Here is a 19,865-nt window from a genome sequence, read left to right as displayed (position 1 = left end):
TTTACTGACACCGGTCATATTCTGCGTTCGTAAATTCATCAGTTATTCTGCACTCTGGCACACTGAGACGAGAGTGCTCTGAAATCGGCGAAGATAGCCATAGTATATTGCGAATGCAAGAGATATGTTAACTGGATAACAGTTGTTCAAGTTCAGCATAGCTAGCTAGCAAAGCAATTTACATTTTTGTTGCTAGCTAACCAAATGAGACCTGCATCTCTAGCTATGTAGCCACTGAAAAACGATTTGAGGGGAAAAAGTCAGTCACCCACCCACTCCTCCAATGACATGACATCCTCCCAGTAGCTAGCTAGCTATCTAGCTAATGTAAGGCTATGTGTTTTCAGCTTGCTACATAAATAGATACGCTAGCCTATTAGCCACGTTATGACTTACTTGTGATCATTGCCCTTGCTAGTTTGATTGTACTGACATTCCTAAATTTGTCTATTTCTTGAACTGCATTGTTGGTTAAGGGCTTGTAAGTAAGCATTTCACAGAAAGGTACTGCTGTATTCGGCACATGTGACAAATACAAATTGATTCGATTTAGATAAAATTCAGCTACTTGGCCATCAAAATTGCACTGATAAATGATGGGGAATTGTAGCCTGCTCATCCTTCTGCAGCTTGCCTGCCAATGCATGTTTGTCCCAATCAAGCACCCAAGCTAGCTTGCTACATAAATAGATACTCTAGCCTATTAGCCACGTTATGACTGACTTGTGATCATTACCCTTGTTAGTTTGTTTGTACTGACATTCAAATCAAATTAAACTCTATTTGTCACATGCGCCGAATACAACAAGTGTAGACTTTACCGTAAAATGCTTACTTACAAGCCCTTAACCAACAGTGCAGTTCAAGAAGAGTTAAGAAAATATTTACCTAGTAGACTAAAATAAAAAGTAATAATAAAAAGTAACACAATAAGAATAACAATATCGAGGCTATATTCAGGGGGCACCGGTACCCAGTCAGTGTGCGGGGGTTCAGGTTAGTTAAGGTAATTGGTACATGTAGGAGGGGGTGAAGTGACTATGCATAGATAATAAACAGCGAGTAGCAGCAGAGTACAACATGGAGGGGGGGGGGTCAATGTAAATTGTCTGGTGGCAATTGTATTTTATTAATTGTTCAGCAGTCTTGGTGGTAGAAGCTGTTGAGGAGCTTTTTGGTCCTAGACGTGGTGCTCCGATAATGCTTGCCATGCGGTAGCAGAGAAACAGTCTTTAACTTGGGTGACTGGAGTCTCTGACAATTTTATGGGCTTTCCTCTGACATCGGCTATTATATAGGTCCTGGATGGCAGGAAGCTTGGCCCCAGTGATGTACTGGGCCATTCGCTCCACCCTCTGTAAAGCCTTACGGTCAGATGCCGAGCAATTGCCATACCAGGCGGTGATGCAACCGATCAGGATGCTCTCGATGGTGCAGCTGTAGAACCTTTAGAAGATCTGGGGAGCCATGCCAAATCTTTTCAGTCTCCTGAGGGGGATACGGTTTTGTCGTGCCCTCTTCACAACTGTCTTGGTATGTTTGGACAATGATAGTTCGTTGGTGATGTGGGCACCAAGGAACTTAAAACTCTCGACCCGCTCCACTAAAGCCCGTCAATGTCAATGGGGGCCTGTTCGGCCCGCCTTTTCCTGTAGTCCACGATCAGCTCCTTTATCTTGCTCACATTGAGGGAGAGGTTGTTGTCCTGGCACCATACTGCCAGTTCTCTGACCTCCTCCCTATAGGCCGTCTCATTGTTGTCTGTGATCCGGCCTACCACTGGTGTGTCGTCAGCAAACTTATTGATTGTGTTGGAGTCGGGTTTTGCCACGCAGTCATGGGTGAACAGAGAATACAGGAGAGGACTAAGTACACACTCCTGAGGGGCCCCAGTGTTAAGGATCAGCATGGCAGACGTGTTGCTGCATACTCTAACTACCTGGGGGCGGCCCATCAGGAAGTCCAGGATCCAGTTGCAGAGGGAGGTGTTTAGTCCCAGAGTCCTTAGCTAAGTGATGAGCTTCGTGGGCACTATGGTGTTGAACACTGAGCTGTAGTCAGTGAACAGCATTCTCACATAGGTGTTCCTTTTGTCCAGGTGAGAAAGAGCAGTGTGGAGTGCGATTGAGATTGCATCATCTGTGGATCTGTTGGGGCAGTATGTCAATTGGAGTGGGTCTAGGGTGTCCGGGAGGATGCTGTTGATGTGAGCCATGACCAGCCTTTCAAAGCACTTCATGGCTACCGACGTGAGTGCCACGGACGGTAATCATTTAGGCAGGTTACCTTCGCTTCCTTGGGCACAGGGAATATGGTGGTCTGCTTGAAACATGTAGGTATTACAGACTCAGTCAGGGAGAGGTTGAAAATGTCAGTGAAGACATTTGACAGTTGGTCTGCGCATGCTTTGAGTACACATCCTGGTAATCCGGCTGGCCTAGCGGCTTTGTGAATGTTGGCCTGTTTAAAGGTTTTCTTCACATCGGCTAACGAGAGCATTATCACACAGTCATCCAGAACAGCTGGTGCTCTCATACATGCTTCAGTGTTGCTTGCCTCGAAAAGAGCATAAATTCCTAGCCTTAGTTAAATTCGTCTGGTTTTGTCCAAAATATTGAGTAATTAAAAATTAAACAGTGCATCCCGAATGGAGGCAGCAAACAATGTTTTTTTAAATGTATTTTTAAAACCTCTTATAAAGTTGGTTTTGTAGCATAAACTGGTATTTTATGACTGATATGACTTTCTGTTTGTTTCATATCTGCAAAGCAGTTAAAACACTCTCAGTTCCACTATAAGTTACACAGCACATAATACAGTATGAGTATCAATTGTGTCCCTGAAGCATCATTAGTCACTTAGCAATGGATATGAAGGAGATGTGTCAAGTGCTTCCATGGCGACAAATTATGTCACGTGACACCTTTTAACCAATTAAGTTCAGACTAGGATATGATCATCAGAAACATACTGTATTTGACAGAAGCCACAATGACCCAACTCCCTCTATGTATGGCTCTATTTGTCAGCTGTCATGCCAATCATGTTATTGTGCAAAAAAGTTTTGAAGGTGATAGAGGTCTTATAAACTCTCAGGCAGAATAATGGATGTTGAATGCATTTGACACCTCATGTGTGACAACAGATATTTTTGATTAATGTGTATGGACAGCAAGTTTTGCACAACAATTGTAAGGTACACTCTTAGAAAAAAAATATGCTATCTAGAACCTAAAAGAGTTCTTCTTCTGTCCCCATAGAAGAACCCTCTGAAGAACCCTTTTTGGTTCCAGGTAGAACAGTTTTAGGTTCCATGTAGAACAGAAGGTTCTACATGGAACCCAAAAGGGTTCTACCTGGAACCCAAAAGGGTTCTACCTGGAACCAAAAATGATTATTCTATGGGGACAGCCGAAGAACCCTGTTGGAATCCTTTTTTCTAAGAGTGTAGTGTCCAACGGTTGAGAAATCGTTGTGCCTTGAAGTGTGATCAAAATGTTATTATATTTATTCCATGGGATTTTGTTATATGACGATGAATAGAATGTGCGTGGAAGGCACATTCAAATACTAGTAAAAGTCATCAGTGCAGATATATTTGTCCTCATGACCTGTCATACATTGTGTTTCCAAAGCTGACTTAACAATATTATAACTACTGCATAAAATTAAAGCTGAATTAACAATATAATAACTACTGTATAAAATAAAAGCCCTCCTTTCCTTTTAAGTTTTGCACCCACTTCACATTGGTTTTCAGAACATCATGATCTCATAACTACCACTACTCAATCAAATTATAAGGTTATAAACTCATTATAAACTATTGCCCCCCCCCCCTTTAATGTAAAATAGATTGACAAACAAGGAGTTTAATGTTTGTAGAATAGATAGATCGTACATTTAATTCTTACAAAACCTCCCTTGCATTGTCTTGGATTGAAGGTCCAGGCGGAGTTGGCACAGGACAGTGAGCGAATAGCAATTACTGCTGAGTGGTGTTTGGGTTTTTTCTCAATTTCTTTTTTAACAGTGTTGTTCATTGGAGTGTGAAAACTAGGCTGAGAGGAAGAGGCAGTCTGAGCAGAAATAAGGCAAAGGTCTTCCCAATACAAGGCACAAGGAAAAGGAGCAAGAATTAAAAGGAAATTGCTGCTGTACTTGAAATAACCACTGTGTTTTTAGTACTGTTTGTGAAGATTTAAGAGTTGGCTAATGAACAGGTATTGGTTTCAGTTGCTGGGAGGCTATTGAAATAAACAGAGATTGAACTGGTCTTGTGTAACTAAAATGCCTGAGGTGTTGGTGGAACAATCATGTGTCCATGGTCTGAGGTACTTTACCTAAATTGCTACACCTGCAGCGACCCACTCCATCACCAAAGCTGCTTCCCATAAAGACTTCATTATGATCGGGAAATACAGATAGCACAGCATGTCGGTAAAGATTGATTTGAAAGATAACTGTACTGTCACCTCCCAAATTATTGGCACCCTTGATAAAGATGAGCAAAAAAGACTGTATCAAATAAATAATACAAATACCCAGCTATATTGCGTGCTCAACAAATGTGAAAATTATATTATTTTACACTAATACAATTACTCAGAGAAAAAATATCAACAGTAGACCCCAGATGTATAATGCATACTCAAGGGTTCTTCATCCTCCAGGGTTCTTTATACTCCAGGGTTCTTCCTCCTCCAAGGTTCTTCATCCAGGGTTCTTTATACTCCAGGTTTTTTCATCCAGGGTTCTTTATACTCCAGGGTTCTTTATACTCCAGGGTTCTTCATCCAGGGTTCTTTATACTCCAGGGTTCTTCATCTCCCAGGGTTCTTCATCCAGGGTTCTTTATACTCCAGGGTTCTTCATCCCCCAGGGTTCTTCATCCAGGGTTCTTTATACTCCAGGGTTCTTCATCCCCCAGGGTTCTTCATCCAGGGTTCTTTATACTCCAGGGTTCTTCATCCCCCAGGGTTCTTCATCCAGGGTTCTTCATCTTCCAGGGTTCTTCATCCTCCAGGGTTCTTCATCCTCCAGGGTTCTTCATCCAGGGTTCTTCATCCAGGGTTCTTTATACTCCAGGGTTCTTCCTCCTCCAAGGTTCTTCATCCAGGGTTCTTCATCCTCCAGGGTTCTTCATCCTCCAGGGTTCTTCATCCTCCAGGGTTCTTCATCCTCCAGGGTTCTTCATCCAGGGTTCTTCCTCCTCCAAGGTTCTTCCTCCTCCAGGTTCTTCCTCCTTCCAGGTTCTTCCTCCTTCAAGGTTCTTCATCCAGGGTTATTTTTACTCCAGGGTTCTTCATCCTCCAGGGTTCTTCATCTTCCAGGGTCCTTCATCCCCCAGGGTCCTTCATCCCCCAGGGTTCTTCATCCTCCAGGGTTCTTCATCCTCCAGGGTCCTTCATCCCACAGGGTTCTTCATCTTCCAGGGTCCTTCATCCCACAGGGTTCTTCATCCTCCAGCGTTCTTCATCCCACAGGGTTCTTCATCTTCCAGGGTTCTTCATCTTCCAGGGTCCTTCATCCCACAGGGGTCTTCATCCTCCAGCGTTCTTCATCCTCCAGCGTTCTTCATCCTCCAGCGTTCTTCATCCTCCAATTTGAACATCCATGCTTGCAAACACAAACCAGACACAGAAAGTTAATGCACATGGTTGCACGCTATGGGATATGCACTTAGCTTGTTGTTAAACAATTTAAACCAGCAGAATGGAGCAATACAGCCATTCTGAAAAATATATCAAAATGTGTGATGATTACTCAAGGCATCTGTGAAGTAAATGGGCTAGAGCAGCTAAGTTAACCCTGCAAAATATAAAACAAACTGCTTTCGAATTGAGTATGACATTGTATAACTCAGGCTAGAGTAAACCATGTGTGTGATTTTACAACACAAATGTTATTATATTAACCATTTGATCTGGTATGTACTCTTAGCATTCCTACCAGTTAATTCACTCTGTAATGATTCCTGAAGTCATGCAGTGCATATGTTCCATTGTTACTAACAGCGACCCATGTGTTTCATTTTGATGGAGGTGTTGGGTCACTTGGTTGAAATTAGAATCTTATTTTCTTCCAGGCTGACCGGTATGAATCTACCTTCCCCCGTCATCAGCAGCAAGAACTGGCTACGGCTACATTTCACATCTGACAGCAACCATCGACGGAAAGGATTTAGTGCCCAGTACCAAGGTAAGGGGTCAGTGTCAGAGGGCTAGGAGAGATCTCTTCCCATTGCAGGCTGTCGTCAGTGCACATGGCAGTGAGTTCTTTGCCAGAGTTCAGCTAAACATGACGTCTTGGCCTGGCCTGGATTCTGCCAGCACACGGTTCGCAGGTATATGCATAGGTATTTCTCTGGTTTCTTTTGACGAAGTTCAACACGGCTTGAGGCCCTCCAGGCTTAGTCACTAAGTGTAGTCTAAGATACTTCTGACTAAAAGAGAGTTGAGAAACTAAACCCAGTCTGCACATTATATTTCAATTATTTAGGATTTGTGTGTATTTTCCGGTAAAATTACAATACTCCTTTTATTAATACCTGGCAAGGGGATGAAGTCATACTGGAGAGAGGATAACTCACACTGAACCTATTTTACCTTTCTCAGGGTTTAATTAGCTTTCCTGCATGACATAATTACCAGATTAGATTCCGAGTTGTATCCAAATCCAAATTGGCTCCCGCTGACACAAATGCAGGCTACGTATCCAGTGCACTGCCTGCTGGGTACTGAGCCCAGTGGTGTTAGGTGACTGTGTGGCCACCACTATTCACAAGCTGGCCCTCCCTTGCCCTGCACAACAAATGACTCCTGTGCCTTGGATGTACTGATCCATAAAGACTAAATACCACAGACCCAATAATGCTGGTTGACGTTTATTGGGATGAATCTTGTCCTGGAGGCAGAGCTGAGCGATCTCCACTAGATAGGCCAGCTGCAAAGTCAAAATTGGCTATACATCGTAAAAAATCATAAAAACAAACATTTGCTTTTTGGTCTAAATTTAAGGTTAGGTTTGGGTATAAGGTTAGCAATGTGGTTAAGGTTAGGGTTAGGTTTAAAATCTGATTTTATAACTTTGTGGCTGTGCCAGCTAGTGACTACCCTGCAGCGCTGCCTACAGTGCATGAGTCATCCCAATAAATTCCAACTTGCAAGAGCACGGAAGCCTGGGCACATTGGCACCATCCTGGCCCTCTGCAATCACCTGGAGGACAGCTTGACATCTCTGCTTGTGAACTTCTACAGTAAACCCCATCTTCAAAGGATTTTGGTGGAGGCAGGGAGGGACAGAGAGAGAGAGGGGGAAGCTGCTTGCATAGCAAGGAATCTCACAGAAGTGTTAGCACGTTGTGACAGATTTTCTTTCAGCCTTTGCTCTTAGGGTGTTTTGCTAATTAATATAATAATAATATATCATATATGCTAATTACATAAATGGATTATAATGTGGTCTATTTTCTCTCTCCAACAGTGAAAAAGGCCATTGAGCTGAAGTCAAGAGGGGTGAAAATGCTTCCAAGCAAAGACACAAACCACAAAAATGCTGTTTGTAAGTACTTTCTTATGCTCACGAAGGTTCCGTTTTTACCCACATTACATTTGTAATCGCACTATCATAAAATCAAGCATATCTTAAATAGTGTTTTCTTTCCCCAGGCAGTCCAAACAGTCCAGAAATGTACACTTATGATAAGCATTTTAAATTACGATAAGTATTTAGGATGTGGTATTTAGTATTTTATTCACATCCCCATTAGCTGTTGCAGAAGCTACAGAGTCAAACGAAGTAGGTTTTCTTACAAAGTTAAGTCAAGCTGAGTGATATTTCATCCTACGGATCTCCACATACATTGGACAAGCCCTCTTTGTGTAAAAATTCATGCCATCTGTATCGGTCCATTGACAGTTATATGATCAATGTAAATATGTGCATAATTCTATTGCACAATTACTATTCATTACCCAGGGGGTATACTAACAGATTTTATCTGCCAGATTTATTATATACTAAATCCATGAAATCCACCCAGTCTGACGTATGCGTATGCATGGTGATCAGGTGGTTCCCGATGTGATGTGTGTATGGATACAGATGGAGGATCTTATTTTGAGCCAGTTTGCTACAGCATGAAAATTAACCTGCAGCAACAGGAAATGTGAATTATCATGTTATTATTATATTATTAATTAATGGACATTTTTGTAGTGGTTGCTACAGTTTCCTTAAGGGAAAATCATGTCTGAAATGTCAAAGTGGGTGATCAAATTAAGATCCTACATCTGTATGTATGTGCACATACAATCTCTTTGACATGACAAATAACCACCTTTGATCAAAACGCTGTTACAAGAAATACATTGAACTTTTTTAATTCACACTGGCTAGTGGCCCAAAATGCATTTCAAACCCAGCTAGTACCACTACTGAGTTTCCAGGGAAGAAATACAATTAAGGTCATAGTATTTTTTTTATAGATATTTTTTTTTAAGTGGTAATATGTTTGATTATCAGTTAGACATGAGTAGCTATCACACATAATTCTGTGCATAATTGATCATGATGATTTTCACACATCCATATGTACACACATACCATAATCCAATTTAGAGTGTTTGCTTAGCATTTAATGTTTGCACAATTTCCATAATGTATTTTCCAAAAGATGCCCTTGATGCTATCTATAATGGTATGGGGAAAACAACCCCCTCTTTAACACCACATTAAATTGTATTAATAATTTGTTCCATGCTATGCTTCATAAAGCATGTTCTATTGCAATTAGTGTTACTAAATGACTGACTTTGCAAAAGTGAGGCACCATTTCTAATCTGGAATTTACATTTTAGGTACAATATATGGTGATATTAGATCCTGGATGGATAAACAAATAGCAATTATAAACACACTATTTTGTGACTCTGGTGTAAGGCAACCTAGTCAACTCGGCAACGTAATGCAGTGTATAAAACAAGTCCACTTTATATACTTGAATAGCATCAATAGGCTCAGGTAATTATTAACCAAGTTTGTAACTCTTAACTGCCATTAAAACATTCTAAATTCTGCAAAGCCAGAATTGATGTGGTCATTCATATATGAATATGCATATTATCACCATCACCAGACACTTTTAGATGAGGGATTAAGCTCAGGTCCTGACTCACTGTGGTCATTAAAGATCCCATGGTGCTCATTTAAAGAGCAGAGGTGTAAAATCATGCACTCTGGCCAAACCCCGGATGTATAGCCAGCCTTCTCCTCATATCCTCCAAGACATCTAATTACTACAGCTAAATTTCAGTTGGACAGAATTATTTTAATCTTCATTGAAAAGGCAGATTTTTTGTAAATTTTGCTGATGGCTGGAAAGATGTCTGACATTGATCACCGAGATGGCTTCTCATTTTTCACGGGGTAAAAATTCCAACCACCTACACAGTGTGGAGCCTGTGTTTGCCATCAAAGGGGTATCCCCATTGGACCAAGAATGAATTGATACTGATCCAAACTGGCTGCCCACCTCTGTAAATTGTTTGCCAGCTTTTTAAAACTAGACTAGATCCAATGCTTAGGATAACAACATAATATAGAAGGGAAATAAATGCTTCCACAGTTTATTGCAGAATTTCGACCAGAAGGTCTTTGCCAGGCTAAGGTTGAAGTCCTGGCGAAAACCTTCTGGTCGAAACCTTGCTATTATCTGCGGGAGAATACAATAGTGTGTGGTTATTAATTACCCTTCCTTTTGATGGTCTCCAATTCCCGATCAAAAGAAGCACCTCTACCTGCACAAGTTTAGTAGATTGATTGCATGTGGGATGAAAGAGTTCTTTGTTCTATTGTGATTAACGTTGGGTAGCATAAAAATGCAGGCCTAAAGGAAGAAGTTTGTTATTCAAGCTACATTGGTCACTATCTAAAATTGTCTTAGCTTTACCTATAAAATATTAGATACTGTACAGTAGTAGATACTGTAGAAGATAGTGTATAAGATACTGTATTAATACTGTAGTAGATACTATACTGTAGGTACTGTAGTAGATTCTGTAGATACCATCGTAGATACTGTAGTAGATAATTTAGTAGATATTGTAGTAGATACTGTAGTAGATACTGTAGTAGATATTGTAGTAGATACTGTAGTAGATACTGTAGTAGATACTGTATTAGATACTTTAGTACGTGAATCTTTCTGAGTGCTGTCTGTTGTATCATGATGACCTCACTGAATACCATCACAAGCATATTCAGTCTGTTCCAATCATTGGTGTTTACTTCAAATCCCAAACTAGGCAGCCATGGAAACAGTTAAAACAGATGAACAAATCTATAAAATATAGTTACTGTAGTTATATTTATAATGAAATCATTCTCAGAAAATAGAAGGATTTTACAAATTGGTATCTGTGTGTGCAGCAAAGTTCAGTTTGTTATCGGTGACAGTACCCAAATATTTATCTTAAAGAAGCCAATCCGGGGATCTTGAATGATAGTAGTCCAGCAGCCATTGGTGGAGTGGGAAGTTTACCTTTCGCAGCAGAAGTGAGCTATGTGGGCTTCATCATTGATTATAACAGTAGTCTAGAGAAGTGTCGAAGTGGGGAGGCTGTGAGAGGAATGGATGCTTTGTTGGTGTTCTCCCTGTTATAAATTCCCTGCTAAAAAACACGCTGACTGACAAAATAGCTTTATTAACATAAGAAATAAAACTAGTATGAAAGTAAAGTCATGATCCTTTTCATTTTCAAACCAAAGTCCTAACACAGAAAAGTGGAGTAAGATTATCATTGGGCAGAACAGGAAACAGAAATGGTGGTGCAAACAGCACATCAGTAAGCTGGACAAAAGCTTTGATTGGATGGTGGAACTTTTTAAAACTAATATCAGGATTCACAGGAGGTGACATTTGAAGACAACATCAAACAGAAATACATGACAATTGATCAAAAGGGATAGCAATGGCTGTCCATGCCGCTCACTCCATCAACACATTCTCTGACCTTGGCTTGAAATGAACATTTTAGCATTATTATTGCACCGGATTTCATGGGATACGGTTAATACATTCTCAAATGCACTTGTATGATCTTAATTTTATCACTCTTATAGTGTATTCAAGGTTTAAAAAGGCTTCTAAAGTTTGTAATTTCCACTTTAAAATGTCAGACTTTATTTGCCCTAACAAAAAATATATCAACCCCTACAAAAAATGACTATTAATTATAATCCACATGTCCTGCTGCTGCAGGATTACTTTCCTGCTGTGGCATACTGGTTCAAATAAAAATCCTACATCTGTACGTATCCTCCAATATACGATTTCTCGCAAGTAGCATGTTGATCTTTTATAGAAAGTAATGGTCACTTAAACCAAAGCCACATGGTACATTGAGAGTTCACGCATAGAAATTGTTTACAGTATGAAAGGATTCTGTAGTCTGTGATTACTGTGCAGTGCATCAAAAGGAATGGATGGAAAAAGGGCAACAACAAAAAAGTTTTGTTTTTTTCAATGCCTTTTGCACCAGCTTTTTGTGACCAAGTTAAAATGATGTGTAAGCTGACCTAATGTGGTTCTGGGCCCGTAAACAAACTGAGGTTATGTGACAGAATGATGCAGAAATTAAGGTGAGAACACAAACACACACTGGCACAGGAATGGTGGAAGAGGATATGCTATGAAGCATGACCTTTTCACAGTTTGTTTTCGTTATATTGCCACGAGCAGTGAATCATTAAAGCTCCTGTCATCACAAGGTGGAAGTACATATTTCATATCTGAATGCAACCCATACAAATGTTATGATGAAACATTTACTTGTAGAGGCTGTTTTATTTCTATAGCTGTTGATCCACATGTTCATTAATTTCTCTTTAAGCAAAGCTTATTATCAGGTTCACTATAAAAATGTATTGTTCTTTTGATAAATGCACCTATCCAACTCTTGTTCTGTAAATTGTATGACCATTTTCTTACCTTCTTACGGAAATTTGCAATTGTGTATATGCTAACATACACTGAGTGTACGAAACAGACCTTTCCTAATATTGAGTTTCACCCCCTTTTGCCTTCAGAAAAGCCTCAGTTCGTTGGGGCATGGACTCTACAAGGTGTCGAAAGCGTTCCACAGGGATGCTGGCCCATGTTGACTCCAATGCTTCCCACAGTTGTGTCAAGTTGGCTAGATGTCCTTTGGGTGGTAGAACATTCTTGATACACACGGGAAACTGTTGAGTGTGAAAAACCCAGCAGCATTGTAGTTCTTGACACAAACTGGTGTGCTTGGCGCCTAATACCATACCCCGTTCAAAGGCACTTAAATCTTTTATCTTGCCCATTCACCCTCTGAATGGCACACATACACAATCCATGTCTCAAATGTCTCAAGGCTTAAAAAACATTATTTAAGCGGTCTCCTCCCCTTCATCTATGCTGATTGCTGCTGCTACTCTCTGTTATTATCTATGCATATTCACTTTAATAACTCTACCTACATATACATAATTACCTCAATTACCTCGACACCGGTTCCCCCTGCACATTGACATTGACACTGTACCGGTACCCCCTGTATATATTACTGTATATATTATTATTATTTGTTATCATTATCTCTTACTTTTTTGGGGATTTTCTTAAAACTGCATTGTTGGTTAAGGGCTTGTAAGTAAGCATTTCACGGTTGTATTCGGCGCATGTGACAAATAGAATTTGATTTGATTGACATCAATAAAGCATCATAGCTTTCACCTGGATTTACCTGGTCAGTCTGTCATGTTCATAATGTTTTTCATAATGTTTTGTACACTTTTTTACACAGTGTATGTTAACATTACTTAATGTGTATTATATTGCAGGATAGAATATACTAAACGTTGTATCCAGGGTATTGTCCAGGACTCTTAGATGCAATGCATTTCGTTTTGTAATGTTTTTATTAAACCTTTATTTAACCAGGAAAATACCCTTGAGGTTAGAAACCTCTTTTGTGAGGGGGATTAGGTGTAATGATTTGTTTCAGTCTGTGTTATGGCCATTAGAGACTTAACTTCTTCGTTCACATGAATGTTTTCAGTGCAACAGCACACAATGATCAATGCAATTCTATTCTGAAAGTCATTATTAGACCAAATTGTCTCCCAAAGTTTTCATTGATCATTTTACTGCCAATGATCTAAATATGCAGTAACTGTAAGTGGACTCATCTTTGTATTCATTCATGGCTTCTGAATTAATGGCAGCGATAGAGGAATCATTTCCTTTCATTGAGACTAATGGAGCGTGATCTTGTTAGAACATGAAATTAGGATTAATTGCTCTAATCCTATGATTGTGAGAGTGCTGTTTGTCACCATTGTCTCTTGCTTCTGGCCCTGTGTTTCTAGTATAATACCTTTCCGATTCTTGTCAGCACTTGTTATGGAGCATCAATATGGGCCTTTGTTAAAAGTATCCGAGACTCTGTATAATCCCATAGCAAACTCTTAACCTTTTTTCTAACCATCAGTGTGTATATTTTGTACTGTCAATTAATAAACTAAACATAAAAACTGTACAATCAAGCTTATCACATTACATTTGACTTACCCAGACTATACAGTGCACTTGAGGCGCATAACTTTCCTGGTATTATTTTATAATATCTGTCACAAGTAATTCAATAGATTTGCTACTTCTTTTCTCACCACTCTGTATTCCACCTTTATCCTCTTTCTGTAGTGAGCCAAGGGGGCATGGCAGCAGACATTTGTCCAGATCCTGGGATTCCAGAGAATGGGAAGAGGATGGGCTCAGACTTTCAGTGGGTTCCTTTGCTTCACTCTCATCAGGTTTGGCCTCAGTGAATTGGGAACTGTGTGGAACAGCTTTAATCAAGGCGATCCCTGCTGTGTGGAATAGGCATTTTTAAACCCCCACTGCTATGCCATCACCATTAGTGACTGAAATTAGACCCGCACAATAGGTGATAAGACCCTCTTAGAGAAGATGCCTTAATTCAACAAGGGCCATTACTGGTTTGTTAAGGAGGCAGATGTACTTATCACCATTAAAAACTAAAAACATTTGAGAAATTGAGGGAACTTGTTCACAGACCAAAAAAAGTTACATTTGGTTGTTTGGAACACACCATAGCAATCTACTGGTGGAAATAGATTTTTTTGTATCCCATGTTGCTTGTTGCAGATTTGACAGAAGGAAGTCTGTCACAGGCATAGAGGAGTTAGGGGTTGATGCCGTGCTCTGTGCGGCAGGTCATTTGTTTCTCCAATTCCTACAGGGTCGGAGCCAGCATCCAGTTTTCCTGTGATGACAGCTATGTGCTTCAGGGATCAAAGAGCATCACTTGCCAGAGAGTGACAGAGACGTTGGCCGCATGGAGTGACCACAGGCCTATCTGCCGCAGTAAGTGTGAACGCAGGCAGGCTCTTTTACCATCGCAACACTTTCTGTAGGTACAGATATGCTCTCTTAATTTGATCACCCTGTTGTGGCAGAGTATTTGTAAATCCAAAACTTGTAGTGTATTCAATGTTTAAAAAGGCTTCTAAAGTTAAAATTTCCACTTAAACATTTCACATAATTCATATTTCCTGTTGCTGCAGGATTATTTAACTGCTGTGAGAAACCAGTCAAATTAAGATGTACAATGTCACACCTCTTCACCAGTGGTGAGGAGGGTGTGGGGTGTTTAATGGTGAGGCACGACAGTACAGATATCATTGTATTTAGAGGATTTAACTGTTACCTACTAGCCAGGTCAAATACTTGAATGTTCTCTATTCCTCATATTACCATGGCTTTAGCTGGAATTTACAAAGGCTATTGAAGATTCAATCACCTTGATTTAAAAGCATTGAAACGTCTTATTTATGTCTTTATTGAGACATGTAGTTGCTAGCCATCTGTGAGAAGTAGTAACTGCTTTTGAACTGTTAATAGCTATGATTAATACCACATGAGCTTCCAAAACTATTATGACTGCATGGTTCACTTTTGCTGGCACAGACTGTGTACAAAATAATAACATTTGTTTACTTTTTTATATTTTTGCTAAATGCACTATTTATCAGTAATCCCTATCCATTTAGAGTTAGGGAAGCATGACATATTTTTTAGGTAAACATGACATGTTTTTTTAGGTAAGCATGACATGTTTTTGAGGGAAGCATGACATGTTTTTGAGGGACGCATGACATGTTTTTGAGGGACGCATGACATGTGTTTGAGGGACGCATGACATGTTTTTGAGGGACGCATGACATGTTTTTGAGGGGAAGCGTGACATTTTTTTTAGGGGAAGCGTGACATGTCTTTTAGGGGAAACATGACATGTTTTTTAGGGAAGCATGCATGACATGTTTTTTTATTTTGTTTCACAGGAGATAATCGCAATCACAATCCATATAGGTTAGGTTAAGTGCTACCAAACTGTAAATTACAGTTGTGGCTATACTGATGGTAACTGATGATCGGCTCACAGTTGTATTATTGGTGTGTACAGGCAGCTAATGCCCACTGGAGGTGAGATCCGCAGAGGTCTAACTTTCAAAGCCATAGAGGACACAGGCCTCCAGATGACATTAATCAAAATGAAATGAGGCAGTATGTCAGCCATCCAGAAGGAAAGAGTAACCATGTTTGACAATTTCTTAGCACCATTCCTGGGGAGTACTGATCGATCCAGACACTTTTTGTCACAGCGTCGCCCGGTAAACCCTTTAAGAATAACACTCTACTACCCCCTCGCCCCCAGACCTCTCTCCACCATCACCCTCTCCATGCGGAGCTAAGTACCAGGTAGAAGCCATTAAATGTGAAGTTAAAAGGCCTCCAGAGATCCACTGCTGCTCTGTACTCTCCCGGATATGTATAATCCCAGGTGATTATTTAGAGTTAATTATAGAATGCTTTTCCGACCTGTGAATGAAGGATGTGCTCGTTTAGGAGTTTTTTCTACCAACTTCTGAACCCTCTGACTCTTCGATAATTAACAGGCGCACGGCGTAGTCATCAGAGATTTCATAATTAATCATTTTCAGTCATTTTAACCAGACAATGGGTGATGTCAGACTCTGCTTCTTCACCTCTTGATGATTTCACTCACCAATCTTCAGGATAAATGTTAAGTAATGAGTAATTAAATGTTCAGTAATTAGGTGCAGTAACCCAAAGGTTGCTGGTTCGAATCCCCGAGCCAGCAATGTGGAAAAATCTTCCGTTCTGCCCCTGAACAAGGCAGTTAATCACCAACAACAACTGCTCCCCGGCCACCGATGACATTGATTAAGGCAGCCCCCCACTCTTCTCTGATTCAGGGTGGTTTGGTTAAATGCGGAAGATACATTTAGGTTGAATGCATTCTGTGGTGCAACTGACTGACTTCCAATGTAGCATTTACTTATTTTTGTCTGCTAAATGTATTTGTATTTTATTTCAACAGCGAGAACATGTGGTTCTAATTCAAGAGGACCAAAGGGCTTCATCACCTCTCCTAATTACCCTGTTCAGTATGACAACAATGCCCACTGTGTTTGGGTCATAACAGCACTGGACAATAGGAAGGTGAGTCACATTTATTTTCTTTCTTTTTGCTTTCTTTCTTTTTATGTTCTTTCTTTATATCATAGTGAGTTATCAGCATGCATAGCCGTGCTAATGAGTCTCTCTGCAAGGTGAATGGTTCAACTTCAATAATTTAACTCAGTTTGTGTTGTCAAAAATGTCAAAATCACATTATTTTGGATGTAGTTGAAGGAGAATCCATTTTATTGTGACAGTGAACCAACAGGACATCTAATGAAAGGGGTATCCAAGCACATAATTATGATTATGATATGGTATTAATGCAATGCTATTGTGTTCATTGGCATACAAGTGGTATTAGAATCACTAAATTAGCATAACAAATATAAATGGGGAAATTAACAGAAAAAAAGCTTATTTTGTAAAGAGGGCCCACTTAAAACGGTTTAATTACTGGTTTCTACTTGTCTTTTATATCCCTCGTGCCACGTAGGGGTCAGAGAACTAAAGCTAAAACAAACAGTAATTAATATCTTCTGCTGTAAATTATGGATAGTTCAAGAAGGAGTGCCTTAAAGGAAATGGAACGCTTCAAAAGGATTATAAATGAATAATTAGTCACTTGGCTGTAAATTGCTGCATCTCTGATGAATATGAATTTCTGCATGTGACCACCAGTATTTGTTATGCTGCCGTTAACACTGTCCACCCAAAACCAAAACTCCCTATGAACATAATTAATGGAACTTCACCTTCTTGGTGCAGCCACAGATCAGCACTCGGGTGAATTAAGTCAAGCTAGAAATTACTTTACAAAGTAGTTTGAGAATGCTGTTAAAAGTTTGACATGTCACCCAGGTATTCAGCTTGCCCAATTCAGCAAGAACCTGATAACAATGGAGGTATCTTGCACCTACTACTGTACATGTTCATTAGAGATTCACGTTGGATTCATTAAGTGAGTTCAACCTTTAAATCGTCTCCCGAAGGCCAGAGTTCTGTCAAATTTTCCTATCTGTCTGCCGTGCAAATTGATATGTTTGTTCCTTTCCTTAAACCTATTCTCAATTAGTTTAGCAAATTCTAAACTGTAGAATTATCCAAAAGTAGTCCATGTCTTGTAATTCAATTACTGTTCTGAATTATGTTTTTACCTGTAATTATTACTTGCTGCAGAAGTCAACTGTTCATTATTTCCTTCTCGTATTTGTGGCATGTCATCATTGAAACATATGAGCCTTTATCTTGGTGGAAAACATGGGTTTTGACTTGGGTTTTAAAACATTGAAAAAGAGACTCGAAAATTGCAGAGATCCTAGAGTGTCTTGGGATAGTGAGCTGACAGTTGCTCTTCTTTTTCACTATCTTGTTTATACTTATTGAAACACACCAGAGAGTTTTTTTTTGAAGAGTCACTGACATAGCACCTGTCAGGGAATATTGAATTTTGGAAAATGCACCTTAAATGCACATTCAGTGGACACTATAATTTGAATGAATGTTTTGACTCACAATTTGACTTTTGTTATGCTCTAACCTGAGCTGTGTATTTCAGCATCACCTGGCATACCCTCATAGGAATATGACAATAATCAAATCAGTACATCGCTGCGGGGACTTGCTTCCATTCAGCCACAAGAGCATTAGTGAGGTTGGGCACTGATGTTGTGCGCTAAGGCCAGGCTCGCAGTCGGCATTCCAATTCATCCCAAAGGTGTTCTATGGGGTTGAGGTCAGGGCTCTGTGCAGGCCAGTCAAGTTCTTCCACACCCATCTCGACAAACTATTTCTGTATGGACCTCACTTTGTGCACAGGGGCATTGTCTTTCTGAAACAGGAAAGTGTCTTCTCCAAAGTTGGAAGCACAGAATCGTCTAGAATGTCATTGTAGGCTGTAGCATTAAGATTTCCCTTCACTTCAAGGAGCCTAGCCCGAACAATGAAAAACAGCCTCAGACCTCCTCCACCAAACTTTACAGTTGGCACTCTGTATTGGGGCAGGTAGCGTTCTCCTTGCATGTGTCAAACCCAGATTTGTCCATCGGACTGCCAGATGGTGAAGTGTGATTTATCACTCCAGAGAATGCGTTTCCACTGCTCCAGAGTCCTATGGCGGTGAGCTTTACACCACTCCAGCCGACGCTTGGCATTGCGCATTGCACATGGTGATCTTAGGCTTGTGTACAGCTGCTCGGCCATGTAAACCCATTTCATGAAGCCCACTGACAAACAGTTATTGTGCTGACATTGCTTCCAGAGGCAGTTTGGAACTCGGTAGTGAGTGTTGCAACCAAGGACAGACAATTTTTACGCGCTGCGCGCTTCAGCACTCGGTGTTCCCGTTCTGTGAACATGTTTGGCCAACCACTTCGCAGCTGAGCTCTTCAGTAAGACCATTCTACTGCCAATATTTGTCTCTGGCGATTGCATGGTGGTGTGCTCAATTTTATACACCTGTCAGCAACTGTTGTGACTGAAATAGCCGATACATGGCCCCATCCATCCTCCCCTCAATACGGTGCAGTCGTCCTGTCCCCTTTGCAGAAAAGCATCCCCAAAGAATGATGTTTCCACCTCCATGCTTCACGGTTGGGATGGTGTTCTTGGGGTTGTACTCATCCTTCTTCTTCCTCCAAACACGGCAAGTGGAGTTTAGACCAAAAAGCTCTATTTTTGTCTCATCAGACCACATGACCTTCTCCCATTCCTACTCTGGATCATCCAGATGGTCATTGGCAAACTTCAGACGGGCCTGGACATGCGCTGGCTTGAGCAGGGGGACCTTGCGTGCGCTGCAGGATTTTAATCCATGACGGCGTAGTGTGTTACTAATGGTTTTCTTTGAGACTGTGGTCCCAGCTCTCTTCAGGTCATTGACCAGGTCCTGCCGTGTAGTTCTGGGCTGATCCCTCACCTTCCTCATGATCATTGATGCCCCACGAGGCACATTAATATACATGCATTCGGAAAGTATTCAGACCCCTGAACTTTTTGAACATTTTGTTAGAGCCTTATTCTAAAATTGATTAGATATTAGTTATTTTCCTCATAAATCTACACACAATGACAAAGCAAAACAGGTTTAAAAAAAACGTAAATATAACATTTACATAAATATTCAGACTCTTTACTCAGTACTTTGTTGAAGCACCCTTGGCAGCGATTACACTCTCGAGTCTTCTTGGGTATAAACCTACAAGCTTGGCACACCTGTATTTGGGGAGTTCCTCCCATTCTTCTCTGCAGAACCTCTCAAGCTCTGTCAGGTTGGATGGGGAGCATCGCTGTACAGCTATTTTCATGTCTCTCCAGAGATGTTCGATCG

General features: G+C 40.4%; 1 protein-coding gene across 1 annotated transcript in view; it reads left to right on the top strand.

Moving 5' to 3' along the window:
* Nucleotides 1-19,865, top strand: part of LOC139580473 (CUB and sushi domain-containing protein 1-like) — a 451,300-nt gene that overhangs the window by 276,511 nt on the left and 154,924 nt on the right. The window contains exons 6-10 of the mRNA XM_071409207.1: nt 6,089-6,201; nt 7,486-7,563; nt 13,736-13,817; nt 14,295-14,419; nt 16,458-16,579. Of these exons, the coding sequence (XP_071265308.1) occupies nt 6,089-6,201; nt 7,486-7,563; nt 13,736-13,817; nt 14,295-14,419; nt 16,458-16,579 (520 nt within the window). The remainder of the gene's footprint in view (nt 1-6,088; nt 6,202-7,485; nt 7,564-13,735; nt 13,818-14,294; nt 14,420-16,457; nt 16,580-19,865) is intronic.

Source organism: Salvelinus alpinus, chromosome 7 (assembly GCF_045679555.1).
Source record: "Salvelinus alpinus chromosome 7, SLU_Salpinus.1, whole genome shotgun sequence".
In the NCBI taxonomy this organism is placed as follows: domain Eukaryota; kingdom Metazoa; phylum Chordata; class Actinopteri; order Salmoniformes; family Salmonidae; genus Salvelinus; species Salvelinus alpinus.
Note: the sequence above shows the minus strand (reverse complement) of the source record. Positions and strands in the feature narration are given on the sequence as shown.